We start from the raw sequence: 21,958 nt of genomic DNA, 5'->3' as shown, positions 1-21,958 counted from the left end.
GTAGGAGCTTTAGAGGGGGTTTGAGGGGAAAGTCTTTGGTGTTTGGGAAGGTGGTTGATATCTGGAACGTGCTGCCAGAGGAGGTGGTGTAATCGTATAATCACAATGTTTAAGAGGCATTTAAACAGGCACTTAAATAGGCAAGGCAGAGAATTGGAATTGGTTCATCATTGTCACTTGTACCGAGGAACAGTGAAAAACTTATCTTGCATACCATTCATACAGATCTATTCATTACTCAGTGCATTGAGGTTGTACAGGATAAAACAATACAGAATGCAGAATAAAGTGTAACAGCTGCAGAGAAAGTGCAGTGCAGGTAGACAATAAGGTGCAAGGCCATGACGAGGTAGATTGTGAGGTCAAGAGTCCATCCTATCGTACTGTTCAATAGTCTTATAACAGCAGGATAGAAGCTGTCCTTGAGCCTGGTGGTGCATGCTTTGAGGCTTTTGTATCTTCTGCCCGATGGGAGGGGGGAGACAAGAGAATGTCCTGGGTGGGTGGTGTCTTCGATTATGCTGGCTGCTTTGCTGAGGCAGCGAGAAGTGTAGACAGAGTCCATGAAGGGGAGGCTGGTTTCTGTAATGTGCTGGGCTGTGTCCACAACTCTCTGCAGTTTTTTGTGGTCACGGGCAGAGCAGTTGCCATACCAAGCCGTGATGCATCCGGATAGGATGCTTTTTATGATGAAACGATGCAGATTTAATGTGGGCAAATGGGTTTAGTGTAGGTGGGGGGAAAAGGTTGCATTGGGTGGTCTAAAGGGCCTGCTTCTGCATTGTACAACTCTGTGACTAAGTATTTCATTGTCTGTAGAACACTTTGGGTGGACTGGGAAGTGCTGTCACACGAATACAATTCATTCTGTTTCATTCCAAGGATCCACAAATTAGTGATCAACTGGCCACTGTAAGTTGCCTCTAGTGTGTAGCTGAGTGGTAGAGTTCAGAGGGGAGAATCAAAGTAAGGGTCATGTAGGATTAGTGTAAAATAGTTGCTTGATGGTGGGCATGGACTTGGTGAGCTGAAGGGCCTGTTTCCGTACTCCATGACTCTGTGAATCATTAAATACCACCGCCAGCACTGAGAGAGATTGCAAAGTGCTTCTGCAGGAAACTGGGTAAACACCAGACTGGCCTCTTCAAACGAGATCTGCATTATCTTCATTAATGTTTTAGTTGCTGTTGTGTTAAAGCTGTGTTTATCACCATGTGGATAAGAGAGAGTGGTGCTAATTACTTTAATTGTTGCATTAGTGTCAGTGGAAATATACGCAATTCAATAGCAGATGTGCAACGGCAGTATTCCCCGGTGTAGCACGATCTGGCTAATGATGAATTTGCCTTTTCCTGAGCCTGCATTTTGATACATAAAGGCAAATCTCTCGGAATACTCAGCACTTCATTAAAGCCCTACGGCAGAGACCTTCCGCATAAACTGCCCCGGATTTTACTTTGGGGGAAGTGCAGTCAAGTGATCACCCAGCCAGACCTCTGAACTAAAGGGACTCGTATTCATCAATGGCAGCTGTAATTACTTAAGTGGTGCAGGAGTCAGTGCAGCTGTCCGCCATCTTGTGCTTCAAGTCTGGTTCAACACCCCCAGAGACAGGGCTTTGATTGGATTTGGTGCTAATCCATTTGTGATATCGCCAGTTTTGAAGGCTGAATAAGCAATAAATATGTTTTTAATTCCATCAGATTAATGAGTTTGAGACCGGTCTTTATGCACTTTCTCACCTCATGGATGACCTGTCCAGGTCCACTGATTTTACCGTGACATCCTGAGTTAGTTGCCTGTTTTTAAACGTTTCCTACTTTCCTGACTTTAGAATTGCTTCCACTGACTTTCTGCTACATTTCAAGGTCTGTGCATGGTTTAGAGTTGGACTGGGCGTTTCACCCCCTGCCTCCTTCTGTAACCTCGCCCAGCCCTGCAACCCTCCGAGACCTCCGCACACCTCCCACCCGGCCCTCCCGAGCATCGTGGTGGCCTTCAGCTGCAAGATCCTTGTTGGGATTCTGTCCTTAAACCTCTCCCTCTCTCTTCATCTCTCTCTCTCTCTTCCTCCCTCTTTCACTCTCTCCTTTATCTCTTTCCTCTCTCCTTTGCTGTATATCTCTTTTATTTCCTTTCTTCCTCTAATTCTTACTCTCCCACTTCCCCCTCTCCACTTCTCCCTTTCTCCCCTCTCTCTCCCTCCCCTTCTCTCCCCCTTCCACTATCTCCCTCTCCCTCTCCCATCTGCCCTCGTTCTCTTTCTCTCTCCCCCTCCCCCATCCTGCCTCTCCCACTCACTATCTCCTTCTATCTCCCCTTCCACCCCCCCCCCCACCCCGCCGGCTCTTCCTCTCTCTATCTCTCCCCCTACTCCCAAATGTCTTTTAAACATTGTATTTGTAGCTGCATCTACTTCCTCTGGTAGCTCGTTCCATATACCCACCACCCTCTGCGTTCCCTTTAAATCTTGCCCCTCTCACCTTAACCTATGCCCTCTGGTTTTAGATTCCCCTACCCTGGACAAAAGACTGTGACCACCCACCTTATCTATGTCCCTCAAGGCACCTATGTCACAGATCGTTTATTGCCTTTATTGACCATTAAGGATCTTTAGATGTACGCTCCTCCACACTACTGTGCATTCCTGTCCTGGTCCAACCACGTAGACGCCACAGCCAAGAAAGGCCTCACCAGCACCTCTATTTCCTCAGGAGGCTAAAGAAATTTGTCATGACCCCTTTGACACTCACCAACTTTTATCGATGTGCAATAGAAAGCATCCTCTCTGGATGCATCATGGCTTGGTACGGCAACTGCTCTTCCCAGGACAACAGAAAACAGCAGAGAGTTGTGGACACAGCCCAGCGTGTCACGGAAACCAGCCTCCCCTCCATGGACTCTTGTCTATACCTCTTGCCGCCTTGGTGAAGCAGCCAGCATAATCAAAGACCCCACTCACCCGGGACATTCTCTCTTCTCTCATCTTCCATCAGGCAGAAGGTACAGGAGCCTGAGGGCACATACCACCAGGCTCAAGGACAGCCTCTATCCCACTGTGATAAGACTATTGAATGGTTCCCTTATACAATGAGATGGACTCTTGACCTCACAATCTACCTTACACCTTACTGTCTATCTGCACTGCACTTCCCTTTAGCTGTGACACTTTGTTATTGGTTTTACCCTGTACTACCTCAATATACTGCGTAATGAATTGATCTCTATGATCGGTATGCAAGACAAGTTTTTCTCTGCACCTCAGTACAAGTGACAATAATAAACCAATACCAATACCAAACTTTGTACTTCACAATTCTTTGGATTCAATCCCTTTTGCCTTTTTATGTCCAACTAACCAGACTATCTATCATCTTGCTGAGGTCTCAGGCTTTGCTGCTCAATCCCAAACATGTGCCCAATTCTTGTATCATCTGCAACTTATTTATCATACCCCTGACATCTAGGTCTAAATCATTAACAATATATAACAAAAACAAGGGACTAAGCACTGAGCTCTGTGAAACACCATTGATAATAGCTTTCAGTACAAAACATCTATCAGCGACAGGCAATCCCTAGGTTACATAAGAGTTCCATTACTGACAAGTGTCTGTAAACCAATTTTTCATAATTCAGAAGAAAACATATCAGTGAGGATCGATTAACATGAACATTTATTTAGTGTATTATCCTGTGTACTTACAATGGTACAGAATCAGAACGTCCCATATTCAATGACTAGCTTCGATGGCCGTAAAGTATCAACAAACGTTACGTTGTTTGAAAAAGTAATTTACAAGTCTCAATAGAAGAGAATGCCATCAGTTTCCAAAGCAAATCTCTTAAGTGGCCTCTCGCAGTGAACCAGCAGCTGTGTTCTCAGGAGAAGTTGCACGTACGCAGTTTCTTCTTGAAGACTGGTTGTCTTCTGAATTAACTGTTCCATAACTCCTGAAGATGTTTGCATTTCCTTAACTAACTTGAAAAATTCTGAAAAAGTTATGGGAGAATTTTGGCGAAGTTGGATTTCTGTGAGTTAGGTCTTCCGTAACCCATGGACCCACTGTATTACCCTGCCAATTTTGGATCCAATTTGCTGCTCTGTCTTGGATCCCGTGGACTTTTTTGACCAGCCTGCCATGTGGGACTTTGTCAAATGCCTAGCTAAAGTCCTGGTTGACTACATCGAACACATTGCTCTCATCAACCCTCCTCAATAAATTCAAGCCAGTCAGTCATGACATTTCCCCTAACACGCTCATGCCGAATGTCCCAGAGTAACCTGTGCCTTTCTCAATGAAGCCCGGAATAGATTACAATAAAATGCACAGCAGTGAAGTTAAACCAACTGGCCTGTGGTTACTCACTTTATCTCTTCCTCTGGTTTTAAACAACAAAACAATCTCATCAGTTGTCCAATCATCTGGCACCATTCCTGTAGCCAGGGAGGATTGGAAAATTGTCGTTGGAGCCTCCACAGTTGCCTCTCTTGCTTCTTCTAATAGCCTGGAAGTTTCCTAAATATAACACATGGGGAATGCAAGAAACACTCAGAGAGTCAGGCAGTATCAAAGGAGAGGGAAGCAAGGTTACTGTTTCAGAACACTGATAAGAAGTTACTTGTAATTGGAAAATTAGTTCATTATTGTCACCTCACAGTTATGGCTTTGCACCTTATTGTCTGCCTGCACTGCACTTTCTCTGTAACTGTAGCACTTTATTCTGCATTCTGTTATTGTTTTACCTTGTACTACCTCAATGCAGTGTTGTAATGACTTGATCTGTATGAACGGTATGCAAAACAATTTTTTCACTGTACCTCAGTACATGTGACAATAATAAACCAATTCCAATTCCAAGTCCAACATGCACCATGGTACAGTGAAAAACTTGTTTTTTCATGCCATCCATACAAATCATTTCACAACGTCAGTACACCGAGGTAGTAGAATGCAAAAGCAATAACAGAATGCAGAATAAAGTGTCACAGTTACAGAGAAAGTGCAGTGCAGGTAGACAATAAGGTGCAAGGGCCATAATGAGGTAGATTGTGAGGTCAAGAGTCCATTTTATCGTACTAGGGAACCGTTCAATAGTCATAGCGGGATAGAAGCTGCTCTTGAGCCTGGTGGTACGTGCTTTCAAGCTTTGTGAGGTCAAGAATCCATCTTATTGTACTAGGGAACCATTCAATAGTCATAGCGGGATAGAAGCTGTCCTTGAGCCTGGTGGTACGTGCTTTCAAGCTTTGTGAGGTCAAGAATCCATCTTATTGTATTTAGGGAACCATTCAATAGTCTTATAGCGGGATAGAAGATGTCCTTGAGCCTGGTGGTACATGCTTTCAAGCTTTGTGAGCTCAAGAATCCATCTTATTGTATTAGGGAACCATTCAATAGTCTTATAGCAGGATAGAAGCTCTTCTTGAGCCTGGTGGTACGTGCTTTCAAGCTTTGTGAGGTCAAAAATCCATCTTATTGTATAAAAGGTCTGTTCAATAGTCTTATCAACCTGAGAGATGTTTCTCTCCTAACTGATGCTACCTGATCTGCTGAGTTTTCCCAACAGTTCCTATTTTAATTTCAAATTTCCAACATCTGTGGTGTTTGGTCCTCATTATTCTTATTCCAGTCCACTGTCAGGTCACAGGCAAACATTCATCACCATGTAAAAGCAGTGACCCTGAGCAGCCTTTGGAATCCAATCAAAATCGGCGAGACTCAGTTAAGAGCCTGCAGTGTTTACTTCAGTTCCTTGAAATGAGACATTGCTAGCGCAGCAGAGGTGCTCCCGCTGCCCTTTGGATCATCAGCGTCAATGAACAAGCAACTACCCAGCTTCAATTTGTCCGGGTGTCTCTCCCTGGCTGCTGGGGGTCACCTTCTTCAGATTCTGCTCTCCGAAGTACCCCAGGACCCCTCTGATTAACCTCTCCAATAGATTCGCTTGTTGCCAAGGCTACCCTGTTTGAACATCTGTCCTCCTCTGTTTCATCCTGTCCCCTGTGTTGGGTTAGAGAGAGGCCCAGTACTGGGTTAGATCAAGACGCTCCACACTTTGGCCCTCATGTCACACTCTGACTTGCCTAATCTCTTGAGGTTTTAAGCAAAGCAATGTGTCTGTTGTCTTTTAGGCTCTGCGGGTTAGTTGGAACGCACTTTCCCCAAGGCCTTGACCACTAACATAAGACACCATATATTTCATTGCATGATTTTTCTACAATTCCTTCAGTTTTAAGGTATCTTAACTTAAAGGTATTTATTTATTAGTCACATGTACATCGAAATTCACAGTGAAATGCGTCTTTTTGCGTTATTGAGAACGTGCTGGGGGCAGCCCGCAAGTGTCACCACGCTTCCACATTCATGCCCGCAGTTCCTAACGCATAGGTCTTCGAAAGGTGGGAGGAAACCGGAGCACCCGGAAGAAACAGACACAGGGAGAATATACAAATTCCTTACAGACAGAGGTGGGAATTGAACCCGGGTCGCTGGCGCTGTAATAGCTTATACTAACCGCTACACTACCGTGCCACCCTGCGTTTAATCTACATTTATTACTTACACAAGCTAATTCCAAAAAGAGTTACAGTTTCTTTTTGTGGATTTCCTTGTTTAAGATGCTCTGCTCGAACAGAGAGTGTGATTTCAAACAAGTGTTCTTACTTTTTGACCAACAAGCCTAACAAGCGTGAGGTAATGCATTTTGAGAGGACAAACAAGGGGAGGATGTACTCAGTAAATGCTCTTCTCTCATTTTACAGAGGAGGTTCATTCAGTCATTACAGCATCACCTTGTTACATTACTTCAGTATTCCACAATTCACACTATTTACAGTCAAATTACACACAGTCATCTCTATCCAGAACACACTCCAGTCCCTGTGGTACCCACTGGTCCCGGAAGGCCTCCAATGTACCTGTGGATACCACACGCTCCTTCTCCAGGGACACATGCAACATGCTCGGGCCTTAGGGTGTGCTGATGAGGGACCTTGGGATATAAGTCCATAGATCCCTGAAAGTGATGGCACAGGTGGATGAAGTGGTGAAGGAGCCGTATGGGATACTGGTCTTCATCAGACATAGCATAGAAAGCAAGAGCAGGGATGCCAACTTTCAACTTGATAAAACATTGGTTGGGCCACACCTGGAATATATTGTGCACAGTTCTGGTCACCGCACTATAGGAATGATGGAGCAAAAAACAAACCGCTGGAGGAGCTCAGCGGGTCGGGCAGCATCTGTGGAGGGAAATGGACAGTCGACGTTTCGGGTCGGGACCCAAAGAGAGAGGGGAGGTACCCAGTATAAAAGTGTGAGGGGAAGGGGTGGAGCAAGGGCTGGCAGCTGACAGGTGGATCCAGGTGAGGAGGGGTGATGGGCAGATGGAGGAGGGAAGTTCCTCATCTGCAGTCTCTTGTGTCTCCACAGGAATGATCGGATTGTGCTGAAGAGGGTGCAGAGGAGATTCACCAGGATATTGCCTGGATTGGATAACTTCAGTTAAGGAGAAGGACTGCATGGGCAGAATTTATTCTCCCTGGAGCGGAGGAGGCTGAGGGGCGACCTGATAGAAGCATACAAAATTATGAGGGGGATAGATGGAGTAGGGGAGCCAGAATTTCTTGCTCATTGTGGGGGTGCCTAAGAAAAGAAAGCCCAGGTTTAAGTGAAGCCAAGCCAGGAGTTTCACAGCCTGTCAGACACTCTGGGTGGGGGCTGGGACAGAGGGTTAGGAGATGGCCGTGTACTGGCAGGAAGAGTGCCCGAAGCCACACTACCTCTCTCAAGCTTTACAACATTTCCCACAACCCACCTCATTGCATACACTGGCTGCATTGTGTACACTGTGTACTCTGGCTGAATTGTGTACTCTGGCTGCATTGTGTATATTCGCTGCATCGTGCACACTGGCTGCAATGTATACACTGGCTGCATTGTGTACACCGGCTGCATTGTGTACACTGTGTACTCTGGCTGAATTGTGTACTCTGGCTGCATTATGTATATTCGCTGCATCGTGCACACTGGCTGCAATGTATACACTGGCCACATTGTGTACATTGGCTGCATTGTATACACTGGCTGCATTGTGTACACTGGCCACACTGTGTACTCTGGCCGCATTGTGTACTCTGGCTGCATTGTGTATATTTGCTACATCGTGTACACTGGCTGCAACGTATACACTGGCCGCATTGTGTATACTGGCTGCATTGTGTACACTGGCCATACTGTGTACACTGGCTGCATTGTGTACTCTGGCTGCATTGTGTATATTTGCTGCATTGTGTACACTGGCTACAATGTACACACTGGCTGCATTGTGTGGTTGCATTGTTTACACTGGCTGCATTGTGTACACTGGCACACTGTGTACACATGCTCCATTGTGTACTCTGGCTGCATTGTGTATATTCACTGCATTGTGTACACCAGCCACACTGCACAGGTGGGTGGGACCTTGCACACAGGCCTGATTGCACCAAGAGGCCCATCTGACAGCTGGGCCGGATTGTGCAGGCAGACTGGTTGCTGGGTCTGCCGTTGGACCCAGAACATTGGGCCTTCCACGTGACCAGAGCTGGCCGCTGGGTCACAGGGACAGGGCAATGTCACAGTGAGCAGATGGTGCCCAGCTGGGTCGTGAGGTAAAACGGTGAACAAGGTTGCTCCGGGGGTCAGTGCAGAGAGAGGCATTGTAACAGACGAGGCAGGAGCGACAACACATGACAAATGGCTCCATTTTACAGGCTGTGCGGGAACAGAGAGGCTTCGGGATGTTACCTTGCACCTTATTGTCTGCCTGCGCTGTACTTTCTCTGTAACTGTAACACTTCATTCTGCATTCTGTTACTGCTTTACCTTGTTCTACCTCAATGCACCGTTGTAATGAAATGATCTGCATGGATGGCATGCAAAACAACGTTTTTTACTGTACATGTGACAATAATAAAACAGTTTACCAATTTACTTGACAAGACAGGAGAACCAAGCTGTCGATCCATTGCGTTGGGAACTTTATCAATGGAAGGACAGTGTACAAAATCCACAAAGCATTGACACAACGACAGACGTTCAACTGGTTGGGAGCTCAGTGGAATTCTGTCTCCATTTCCAAGCACAACGTGACCTCAAGAGTCAGCGCGTCAATACAGCACAGAAACAGGCTCCTCGCTCACCAAGTCCCCACCGATCACCAAACACCCAATTATACCAATGATGAACTCATTCTGTTTTATTCTCCCCACATTCCCATCAAACACGACCCCCACCCCCCCACATTCTACCACTCACCTACATACTGGGGGCAATTTACAGCAGCCAATCAACCCGGCAACCTGCAGATGTTTGGGATACGGGAGGGAACCAGAGCATCCTGACGAAACCCACGCGGTCACATGAGAACGTGCAAACTCCACTCAGACAGCACCAGAGATCAGGATTGAACCCGGGGTCACTGGAGCTGTGAGGCAGCGGCTATGCCACTGCACTGGAGAGGGTGGGGAAGGCTCAGAGGGCGTGGAAGAGGTTTACTAGATTGGAACCAGCGATGGGGAGACTGATGGATAGGGTGGGAGACGGTTGGATTATTCTCCTTAGGGAGAGCAGGGCCATGAAGAGAAGAGTTTGGACAGAGGAACTGTTCACAGCACCTGAAGGATAATAGGCTACAGGCCACAAACATAAGATGAGGATTTCTGGGGGAAACCTTCATTAAGATTTGCTGGGATTCAGGAAAGACTGACTGATAGGTGGGTGTTGTGTGTCACATGTGTGCGTATTCATTTGTATGTGGGTGCACAGATTTTGTATGTGAGTGTGTATATATGTGTGAGATTACACAGATTACATGTGTCCAATGCTGTGTGTATGTCTGAATGTCTTGTTTATTTGCATGTGTGTGTGTGTGCATGTGTGTGTGCATGTGTGTGTGTGTGTGTATGTGTGTGTGCATGCGTGCATGCATATGTGTGTGTGTGCGTGCATGTGTGCACGTGTGTGTGTGTGTGTGTGTGTGTGTGTGTGTGAGAGAGATTTAGACCTAGCAATAAAGGACAGAATCAGGATTATGTGTGAGTTGGTCGTAAGGATGGCACAGTGTCATAGTGTTGGTACAGTACAGGAGGCCATTCATCCTGTCTACTTGTAGAATAATCCATTTAGTCCCATTCCCTCTTTTCCCATAACCCTCTAGATTATTTTACATGAACTATCTAATTCCTTCGTGAAAGCCATAACTGGCTGTTTCCACAACCCATACAGGCCCTGAATTCCAGATCATTAAACAATCTGCTGGGGGAACTCAGCGGGTCGAGCTGCATCTGTGGGGGGAAGGGAATTGTCAACGTTTCGGGTTGAAACCCTGATGTGGAGTTGCATCAGGGTTTCGCTGAGTTCCTCCAGCAGATTGTTTGTTGCTCCAGATTCTAACATCTGTCGTCTCTTAGTGTCTCGAATTCCAGATCATCACTGCTCACTTCATAATGAAGAATTGAGAGAAGATGTGGTGTTTCATGCTGGGGAACTACAAGGCGTAATGCCAAAGCTGGCATTATGATAGCTGGCTTTTGGTGACCCCCATCTTGCTGCAGGTACCACCGTTGACTGGTCTACAAATGAATCATGTGGAGCTCTCCATGAATGGCCCCAACTTTTGAAAGTTATAACAGAGATAATTTCTTCTGGATACTTCTGGGAATCTCCAGGTATTTTCCACTGGCCTGATTATGTTGAGCTAGAGTGTGGCTAATCTCAATTTTATTTATTGTACGTGGGATTAACACTTATTCAAGTTTGCAAAGGAAGAGCGAGATACTTGGTATCCTAAGCAGTGCACTGCTTGCTTTTAATGACTTGTATCAGTTACACAGTCAAATGCATGTCTTATCTTTCTCTCATTACCGATTAGACAGAAGAATGAGGTTTCTGCTGGGCAAATGTTATCATTTGTCTGAACTCTGATAATGTTCAGGTCCTGCATTTACTTGCATCAGGTGAATGCAGGAGGTTATTGGATGACGACAACAGCCACCAGTATTTATATAACGCCTTGAATGAAACAAAACATCCGAAGGACACTGGAGGGTGAGCAAAGTTGTGACACCGAGCCACAAGGAGATATTAGGGCAGAGTCAATGAGGGAGATATTTTCCAAAAAGGAAAGAGAGGCAGAGCAGCAGAGAGGATTATGAAGGAATTCCCCAGTTTAGAGCTTTGGCAGCTGAAGATGGAGCAGTTATAGAGTCACAGAGTCGCACACCCTTTGGCCCAACTGGTCCATGCCGACCAAGATTCCTGTCCAAGCTAGTCCCATTTGACCACATTTGGGCCCATATCCCTCTAATCCTTTCCTATCCATGTACCTGTCCAAGTACCTTTTCAATCTGGGTAATGTACCTGCCTCAAACACTTCCTCTGGCAGTTCATTCCACAAACTGACCACCCTCTGGGTAAAAAGGTTGCCCCTCAGGTTCCCATTAAATCTCTCCCCTCTCACCTTAAGTCTGTGCCCTCTAGTTCTTGATTCCCCAACCCTGGGAAAAAGACTGTGTGCATTCACCCTTATCTATGCTGCTCGTAATTTTATACACCTCTATAAGATCACCCCTCCCTCTCTCCAATGAAAGAAGTCCCAACCTGCTCAACCTCTCTCCATAACTCAGTCCCTTGAGTCCCAGCAACATCATTGTAAATCTCCTCTGCACTCTTCCCAAATTAATGGCATCTTCCCTATAACAGGGTGACCAAAACCAAATGCAATATTCCAAATGCGGCCTCACCAACGTCCTGTACAACTGCAACATAACATCCCAACTTCTGTACTCAATGCCCTGACTGATGAAGGTCAGCGTGCCAAAAGGTTAAATTCAGGGATGATCAAGAATGGTAGAATGAGAGGAGATTGCAGGGACAGAAATTCTGCAGCTAAGGTTTGATTAATGACATTGAATTAAGAAATATGTTTTAAAATACTTCGACAAATTTATGTGTCATTACTCAAAATTTTCCATGGGCACTTCAAAGGGTAACATGCTTAGATACCACAGTTATATTAAGACTAAGAAGTTAATCAGTTTTAATTGCAGGGTCACACCACAAATACTAGCTGTTCTCTCTCCTCAGACATTGCTTTGCTTCTTGTACGCGCAGCCTAGCAACATCTGAGCCTGGATGAAGCTCTCCAGTTATATCATACCTTCAAACATTCAACAGTTGAATTTCCAGTTCGCTGCTGCAGAATAAGTTTACATTAACAGGGAGAGACAAAACAAGTTATGAAATGGAAGTTAATAGGTACACATATATAATATCTGTGCACCCACATACAAATGAATACACACGTATGTGACACACGCCTACCTATCAGGCAGTCCTTCCTGAATCCCTAATGAAGATTTCTGTCAGAAATGCTCTGCCTCATCTTATGTCTGCGACCTGTAGTCCATTATCTTTCAGCTGCCGTGAACAGTTCTTCTGTCCAAACCCTTCTCTTCATGGCCCTATCTTCCCTAAGGAGAATAATCCAAGTGTCCTCCACCCTATGCACGTGTCTCCCCAACACTGGTTCTGTTCTTCTGCCCTCTCCAAACATTACACCTTCTTCAGCACTGTGGAACAGCCGGTCGAGCTGCTTCCTCACAGCTCCAGAGACCTGGCCTCGATTCCTGATTTCTAGTGCTGTCTGTGTGGAGTTTGCAGGTTCTCCCTGCAACCCTGTGGGTTACCCCCCCTGGGTGCTCCGGTTTCCTCCCACATCCCAAAACGGTCTTAATTGGTAGGTTAATTGGTCACTGTAAATTGTCCCTAGTGTGCAGGCGAGTGATAGAATCTGGGGAGAGATGATGGGAATGTGGGAAAAACATGTTATAAGGAAAGTGAACGGGGGACTGGCATTGCGCTGAGAACTAGTAAAGACAATGGACTGAATGGCCTCCTTCTACATCATTAAGAAATGCAGTGTTCCCATTCACAAGCTTCTCTCGTTCTCCTCAGCCATGGGTTTGGGAGGTGATGTCTTAGTAGCCAAGGTGAGCAGCTGCAGGGTACTGTAAATGGCACACACTGCAGTCTGAAAATAAGCAGCCAGCTGGTGAATCAGAAGGAGTCAATTAGTCCTTTTATCACATGCTTACATTTTCTGTTGGTACCTTTCATCCATGAGGCGATGAATCCTTTGGACTGATGTGTTGTATCTGTTGCCATCAGGACCCGGGGAAAGGGAGGCTACATTTAGGTCCCCAAGTCCATCCTGTCTTCAGATAGAGGGAATGGTGGTGGATAGGGTACTAATCCAGTGGGCTAGAATTGTATTGTCCAGATCTTGCTGCATGCAAGCATGAGCTGCTTCATTTCCTGGGGGCTTGGGAACACTGTGCAACCATCAGTGAACATTCCTACTTCTGACCTTACGATGAAAGGAAGGTCATTGATGGAACAGCTTAAGCTGGTTCAGCCTCGAGCACTGCTCCAAGGAACTCCAGCACAAGTTATTATCACCAATCATTAAGGACTCCTGCCATCCGGACCCTGCCCTCTTCTCGATGCTGCCATCAGGCAGGAGGCACAGGAGCCTGAAGACCCACACCTCAAGGTTCAACAACAGCTTCTTCCCCACTGCAGTCAGGTTCTTGAACCCACCTGAAAAACCCTAATTCTTCCTCAGACTATGTTTCTCTCAACTTGCACTAATGTTGTTATGTTTATTTTTGTTTATTGTGCCACTTGACAGTGTGGAGGATCAGAGGGATCTTGGGGTCCGAGTCCATAGGACGCTCAAAGCGGCTGCGCAGGTTGACTCTGTGGTTAAGAAGGCATATGGTGTATTGTCCTTCATCGATCGGGGAATTGAATTTAGGAGCCGTGAGGTATTGTTGCAGCTATATAGGTCCCTGGTCAGACCCCACTTGGAGTATTGTGCTCAATTCTGGTCGCCTCACTACAGGAAAGATGTGGAAGCCATAGAGAGGGTGCAGAGGAGATTTACAAGGACGCTGCCTGGAATGCAGAACACGCCTTATGAAAGCAGGTTGAGGGAACTCGGCCTTTTCTCCTTGGAGAGACGGAGGATGAGGGGGGACCTGATAGAGGTGTATAAGATGATGAGAGGTATTGATAGCCAGAGGCTTTTCCCCAGGTCTGAATTGGTGGCCACAAGAGGATATAGGTTTAAGGTGTTGGGGAGTAGATATAGAGGAGATGTCAGGGGTAAGTTTTTTACTCAGAGAGTGGTGAGTGCATGGAATGGGCTGCCGGAAACGATGGTGGAGGCTGATATGATAGGGTCTTTCAAGAGACTGTTGGATAGGTACATGGAGCTGAGTAAAATAGAGGGCTATGTGTAAGCCTAGTAATTTCTAGAGTAGGGACATGTTCGGCACAGCTTTGTGGGCCGAAGGGCCTGAATTGTGTTGTAATTGTTCTATGTTCTATGTTCTATGTCATGTAAACTATGTGTAATTTATGTTAATATAAGTTGATGTGTTTGTAATGTACTATGCTGCTGCTGCAAAAAGCTCATTTTCATGGCATTTATACCCTGGGTGTGCGCCCATCACAGTAAACTTGAACATGGACTTGAACTCGGTGTCCTGGCGATGGGATGATTGAGCAACAACCACAAACATCTTCCTTTGTGTGAGTTGATCTCCAAGTCTTTTCCCTTTGACGTTCATTAACCAGCTTTACCATGGCCTCTTGATGCCACACTTAGTCAAATGCTGTCTTGATGTCAAGGTGCTGATGAGGTTTGGAGTTCACTTGTGTGGGTAAGTGTCTCCATGAATATGTTTGTGTGTGCCTCTGTGTCTGTGTCTCCATGAATATGTCTATGTATCCTATGTGAGACTTCTGAAAGCATGGTTTGTGCATGTTTCTGTGCATGTGTCTACGTGTGTTCCTGTTTGTTTTTTATTTCTGTGTGTGCTTTTATGTGTACTTGTGTTTGTGTGTGTTTATGTGTACGTGTGTGTGTTTGTGTGTGTGCTTGTGTGTGTGTGTGTGAACTTGAGTGCTTCTGTTTCTGTCTGTATGTGCATGTATGTCTCTGTATGTGTGACAGTGCATGTAAACGTTTCCATGTGTGTTCCTTTCCATATTTGTGTGTGTGTGTGTGTGTGTCTATGTATATGTGCATCTTTATGTTTGTTTCTATGTGTGATTCTATGTTTGCATGTGTGTGTGTGTGTGTGTGTGTGTGTGTGTTTCTGTGTGTGCGCATGTACGTGTGTGGCTGTGTGCATGCATGCTCCTTTCTGTGCGCATGTGTTTCAGCTGTCTGTATGTCAATGTGCTTGTCTGTGCATGTGTGCGTATGTGTGTCACTGTATGTGCCTGTATATGTGTGTGTGTGTGTGTATGTTTCTGTGTGTGTGTGTGTATATGTGTGTCTGCCTTTGTATTTGAGTGTGCATGTGTGTGCATGTGTCTGTATTTATAAGTATCTGAGTGTCTGTGTGCACGTGTCTGTCTGACTGCTTGTGTGTGGGACTCTCAGTAGCTGGACCACAGCCCCCTGTCACTACCCCCAGCTTGGACCGAAACAGTAGAGGGGGGGGAGAGGAGGGGGGTGACAAAGAGTCCCTCTCAACACTGAGGGATCCAGTTTGCCATGAGAAGTGGTCCAGTGGGATGGGTTCCAGAGAGCAGGAGCTGGCTGCAGTCAACGTTGTGGGACTGGTGGCATGGCCCCTCTGGTTGCAGATCCAGCCAGTCATTGCTTTTCATTCAATGGATAAAACCTCAGTGATCGATTTACCATCAGATTGCTCTCGTGTGCCCTTCACACATCTCAGAGGGCTTCACAGCCTATAAATTATTCTGCAAAGAGCTGTCCAGAACACAGAACAGGACAGGAGGAACAAAGGACTGCAGATGCTGGAATCTAGATGAAAAACAGAATGATACTGGAGGAACTCAGCAGGCCAGGCAGCATCCGTGGAGAAAAGCAGGTGGTCAATGTTTCAGGTCAGGACCCTTCTTCAGGACTGAAGATAGGAAAAGGGGGAAGCCCAATATATAGGAGGGAAAAGCAGAGCAGTGATAGGTGGACAAAAGAGGGGAGGTGGGGTGGGCACAGAGTGGTGATAGGAAGATGCAGGTAAGAGATAGTGATAGGCAGGCAGAACAGTACAGCATAGGAACAGGCCCTTTGGCCATGATGTTGTGCCAAAGTAATTAAACTAGTAGTTAAATAGCTAACTAAGCTAATCCCTTCTACCTACACAAGGTCCATATCCCTCCATTGTCTGCATATCTATGTGCCTTTCTAAGAGACTCTATCATATTTGCCTCTACCTCCACCTCCAGCCCTGGCAGCACATTACAGGCACCCACCACTCTGTGGCCGAATTAAATTCCATCTGCCATTTTTCTGCCCATATCTGCAGCTGACCTGTATCCCGCTGTATCATTTGGCAATCTGCTACACTATCCACAACTGTAAGGAGTTTGTACGTTCCCTCTGTGTCTGCGTGGGTTTCCTCCGGGTGCTCCGGTTTCCTCCCACATTCCAAAGACGTACGGGTTAGGAAGTTGTGGCATGCTGTGTTGGCGCCGGAAGCGTGGCGACACTTGCGGGCTGGCTCCCCAGAACACTCTACGCAAAAGATGCATTTCACTGTGTGTTTTGATGTACATGTGACTAATAAAGAAATCTTATCTTATCTTATCTTATCTTATCTTATCTTATCTTATCTTATCTTATCTTATCTTATCTTATCTTATCTTAACCTACCCATCCACGTTTTCGTCCAAGTCATTTATACATATCACAAACAGCAGAGGTCCCAGTATGGATCCCTGTGGAACACTACTAGTCACCAACCTCGTCACAGTCTGTGTTGCTGAGACATGCAAGCACAACAAGTTAGAGGAGGAGCAGGCCCTTTGTGCCTGGTTCGTCACTAAGGTCATGGCTGATCCTTTACCTCCGTACCACTTCCCTGCATTAACCTCAATATCCCTCAGTTCCCTTAATATCTTGAAATCTGTTGATCAAATGCGTAAAAATTGCAACAGCCAGTGTACGCACAGCAAGCTCCCAGCAGGGGCAGGACAGTGAGCAGGGAAGGTCTGATAGGCTAAAACGTATTTATTTTCATGCAAGGAGGCCCACAGGTAAGGGAGATGAACTGCTTTTTGGTTCCACAGACCAAGCGAGCAGATCCCAGGGGCTATAGCGGACCTCAAGGTCAGTGAGCCTAACATCAGTGGTGGGAAAATTACTGGAGGGGATTCTGAGAAACGTGAACTATCTGCGTTTGGAAAGGCACGGACTGATTAGGGATAGTCAGCATGGTTTTGTGTGTGGGAGATCGTGTCTCACAAATTTTTTTGTTTTGAAGAGACGAGGGCAAGGAGATAGGCATTGTCTACGTGGTCTTTAGCAAGGCCTTTGACAAGGTTCCACATGGTAGTCTGGTCCGGAAGGTTAGCTCACATGGATGCAAATTTGGCTTGGCGGTAGGTGTCAGAGGGTAGTGGTGGAGGGCTGTTTTTCAGATTGGAGGCCTGTGACAAGTACATCCGTAGGGATGGGTGCTGGTTCCCCGAGTGTAGCAGTTAGCGTAACGTTTTACAGCGCCAGTGACCCGGGTTCAATTCCGGCCACTGTCTGTAAGGAGCTTGTACATTCTCCCCGTGTCTGCGTGGGTTTCCTCCAGGTGCTCCGGTTTCCTCCCACATTCCAAAGACATACGGGTTAGGAAGTTGCGGGCATGCCATGTTGGCACCGGAAGTGTGGCGACACTTGCGGGCTGCCCCCAGAACACTATGCAAAAGATTCATTTCACTGTGTGTTTCGATGTACATGTGACTAATAAAGAAATCTTATCTTATATACTGTACAGTAATGATTTGGATGAGAATGTAGGTGCTATGATTAGTAAGTTTGCAAATGACACCAAAATTGGTGGTATAGTGGACAGTGAAGAAGGTTGTTAAAAGTTGCAACAGGATCTATATCAATCGGACAAGTGGACAAAGGAAATGGCAGATGGAATTTAACTCAGACAGGTGAGAAGTGCTGCATTTTGAGAAGTTAAACCAGGGCAGGACATACACAGTGAATGGCAGGACCCCGGCGAGTGTTTAGAACAGAGACACCTCTGGGTGCAAGTACATAGTTCCCTGAAAATGGTAACACAGGTAGATAGGGTGGTGAGGAAGGCGCTTGGCACACTGGCCTTCACCAGTCAGGCACTGAGTACAAGAGTCGGGGCTTCGTGTTACAGCTGTGAGACCGCACCTGAAACATTGTGGTCATCACACTATGGAAAGGATGTCGTTAAGCCAGAGAGGGTACAGAAAAGATTCACAGGGATGTTACCGGGACTGGAGGGCTTGAGTTATAAGGAAAGACTGGATAGGCTGGGACTGTTTTCTGTGGAGCAAAGGAGGCTGAGAGGTGACAAGATGGAGGTTTATAAAATCGTGTGAGGCATTGATAAGGTGAATAGTCACAGTCTTTTTCCCAAGGTAGAGGAGTCTAAAACTAGAGGGCACAGGTTTAAGGTGAGAGGGGAAAGATTTAAAGTGGACTGAGGGGCAAATTTTCATACAGAGGGTAGTGGGTATATGGAACGAGCTGCCAGAGGAAGTGGTAGAGGCGGGTACAATGACAACATTTAAAAGACATTTGGACAGGTACATGGATGGGAAAGGTTTAGAGGGATATGGGCCAAATGCAGGCAAATGGGACTAGCTCATGTAATCACCTTGGTCGGCATGAATGTGTTGGGCCGAAGGGCCTGTTTCCATGTTGTATAGCTCTCTGACTCTAGTGCTCTAAATGTGATGATCCCCAAGTAATCAGTGTTGTTCTATGGATACGGATTGGACAGGACACCAAGGGTTTCTACAACACTCTCCTTTGAAATAGTGCAATGGGATATTTTAATTTGCCTCAGAGAGACAACAGTGTCCCAGTTTAATGCCCCTTCTGAATCGGGCTCCTGTCTCCATGTAGCACCTCTAAGCATTGAACCAATGAGCCAGCAGGATACTGTACGAGCATCGCAGAGGTTAATATTGATGGCCAGTGCACAAGATTCTCTGAGGTCAATGAGCAGTAATAATTATGCTGAAGTTAATCCCAGGCCTCATCACTTTCCCTCTGAGGATGGAAGAGTAATTACGTACAGATAAAGATCACACTCACCAGGAACGGAATGTGGGCTTGGAACAAGGTGTTCTCATCTCTGCACAAAGTGTACTGCAGATTCTATATCAATTATTCATCACCGATAACTAGCTGAGAAGAGATCACTGAAATCATTTACGGACTATTGAAGACTGCACGCAAGGGGATTAAAGTGGTTGGATAATGCACCATAGCCGGGCTAGATAATGTAGTGTAGCTGAGTTGGATAATGCATTGCAGTCATATTAGTTAATGTTATGGTGCTGGGTTAGAAATGCAGTGTGGCTGCATTAGATAATGCAGCATAGCTGGACTGGATAACGCATGGCAGCTGTGTTAGTTAGTGCTGTGGTGCTGGGTTAGAGATGTATTTGGGTCTTTGACATTTCTACCCTGGGGAACAGATTCTGACCGTTTACCCCATCTACGTCCCTCATAATTTTAAAAACCTCTATCAGGTTTCCCCTCAGCCTCTGACGCTCTAAGCAGAACAAGCCGAGTTTGTCCAACCTGTCAGTTACCGCAAGATCCAGTTTTATCCTTACTCATAACTATATTAAAACATAATGAGTTGTGGTTACAATTCCCAAGATGTTCACCCGCTATCAGGTCTGTCACCTGACCTGGCTCATTTCCCAAAACCAGGTCCAATGTGTTCTCTCCTCTAGTTGGACTCTCCACATACTGTTTCAAGAACCCCTCTCAGATGCACTGAAGAAATCCCGTCTCATCTAAGCTTCTTGTATTAAGGAAGTTCCAATCAATACTGGGGAAGTTAAAGTTCCTCACTGTGACAACTCTGTTGTTTCTGCACCTTTCCATAATCTGTCTACATATCTGTTCCTCCACATATCAGTAGCTATAGTATAATCCCATCAGTGAAATTGCACCTCTCCTATTTCTGAGCTCCACCCCAATTGCCTCTGGGGGTGAGCCCTCCAGTGTGTCCTCTCTGAGTACCGCTGTAACGTTCTCCCTTATCTGCACCACAAGCCCTCCACCTCTTTAACCTCCCTCTCTCTATCACAGCTAAAACAACGAAACCCAGGAACGTTGAGTAGCCAGTCCTGTCCCTCACACATCCAGGTCTCTATAATGGCAACAGCATCATAGTTCCATGCACTGATCTGGGCTCTGAGTTCATCCTCCTGACCCCTAATACTCCTAGCATTGAAATAGACACATTTTAGCTCATCAGACCCACCGTGTTTATTAGCCTGTCCCCTGCTGTCCTTCCTTTCAATCTTACTTGTCAGTATTAGTATTGGTTTATATTGTCACTTGTACCGAGGTACAGTGAAAAACTTGTCTTGCAAGTTTTGTGTATATCTTCATACACAAATGTCTTCATTACACAGTGCATTGAGGTAGTACATGGTTAATGCAATGCACTACATTCAGTGTTATAGAGCAGACAGACCTGATAATGCAATGCAGCTGTGTTAGGTGATGCAATAAACTGGTAAATTGGTTTATTATTGTCACTTGTACCGAGGTACAGTGAAAAACTTGTCTTGCATACCGTTCATACAGATCAATTCATTGCACCGTACATTGAGGTAGTACAGGGTAAAAACAATAGTTAATGCAATGCGTTACATGCAGTGTTATAGAGCAGACAGACCTGATAATGCAATGCAGCTGTGTTAGGTGATGCCATAAATTGGTAAATTGGTTTATTATCATCACTTGTACTAAGGAACAGTGAAAAACCTGTCTTGCATACCATCCGTACACATCATTTCATTACGCAGTGCATTGAGGTAGTACAAGGTAAACCAATAACAGAATGCAGAATAAAGTGTTACAGTTACAGAGAAAGTGCAGTGCAGGCAGACGGTAAGGTGCAAGGCCATGACAAGGTAGATTGTGAGGTCAAGAGTCCATCTTATCATACTAGGGGACCATTCAATAGTCTTATAACTGCAGGATAGAAGCTGTCCTTGAGCCTAGTGGTACGTGCTTTCAGGCTTTTGTATCTTCTGCCCGATGGGAGGGGGGAGAAGAGAGAATGTCCGGGGTGAATGGGGTTGATTATGCTGGCTGCTTTACTGAGGCAGCGAGAAGTGTAGACAGCTGGATTTGATAATGTTACATTGCTAGGTTCAATAGTGTACTGCGGCTAGGTTTGATAGTGCAGTGCAGCTAGATTTGATAATTCATTGCAGTTGGGTTTGATGCGACATATAGCTAAGTTAGCTGATTCTAGACAGTTGGACAGTTGTGAACAGTCCAGTATATCACACAAAACAGCCTCCAATGCATTGACTCCGTCTACCCTTCCTGCTGCCTCGGGAAAGCAGCCGACATAATCGAGGACCCCTCCCACCCCGGACATTCCATCTTCTCCCCCTACACATGGAGGCAGAAGATACAAAAGCTTTGAAGTACGCACCACCAGACTCAAAGACAGCTTCTACCCCACTATTATCAGACTCTTAAACGGACCTCTTATACGCTTTAGATAAACTCTTGATCTCCCAATCTACCTCGTTACGGCCCTTGCACCTTATTTGTTGACCTGCACTGCACTTTCCCTGCGGCTGCCACACTATAGTCTGCATTCTGTTTTCTTTTAATGACATATGGCATGATCTGTCTGGATGACATGCAAAACAAAAGGTTGTCACTGTATCTCAGTACGTGTGACAATAATTTAATGCATTTAAGGTGAGAGGGGGTAGGTTCAGAACAGACGTGAGGGGTATGTTTTTTACTGAGAGGGTGGTGGATGCCTGGAATGCGTTGTCTGATAGGGTGTTGGAGGCAAATTCATTGGGGGCTTGGATGGGCCCATGAATGAGAGGAAAAT

The 21,958-nt window shown here is 45.8% G+C and overlaps 1 protein-coding gene across 1 annotated transcript; it reads right to left on the bottom strand.

Annotated features, from left to right (window-relative positions):
* Nucleotides 1–7,791: 7,791 nt before the first annotated feature.
* Nucleotides 7,792–8,343, bottom strand: LOC127570507 (histidine-rich protein PFHRP-III-like). Its single transcript, XM_052016151.1, has one exon. It carries the CDS (start codon nt 8,341–8,343, stop codon nt 7,792–7,794), a length of 552 nt encoding a protein of 183 aa, XP_051872111.1.
* Between the last annotated feature and the right edge of the window lie 13,615 nt (nt 8,344–21,958).

The sequence above is a fragment of the Pristis pectinata genome, chromosome 5, assembly GCF_009764475.1.
Source record: "Pristis pectinata isolate sPriPec2 chromosome 5, sPriPec2.1.pri, whole genome shotgun sequence".
Lineage (NCBI taxonomy): Eukaryota > Metazoa > Chordata > Chondrichthyes > Rhinopristiformes > Pristidae > Pristis > Pristis pectinata.
Note: the sequence above shows the minus strand (reverse complement) of the source record. Positions and strands in the feature narration are given on the sequence as shown.

Coding starts and splice junctions, on each gene's coding strand:
- LOC127570507 (XM_052016151.1), bottom strand. CDS start 8,343: ATGCAACCACACAATGCAGCCAGTGTGTACATTGTAGCCAGTGTACAC.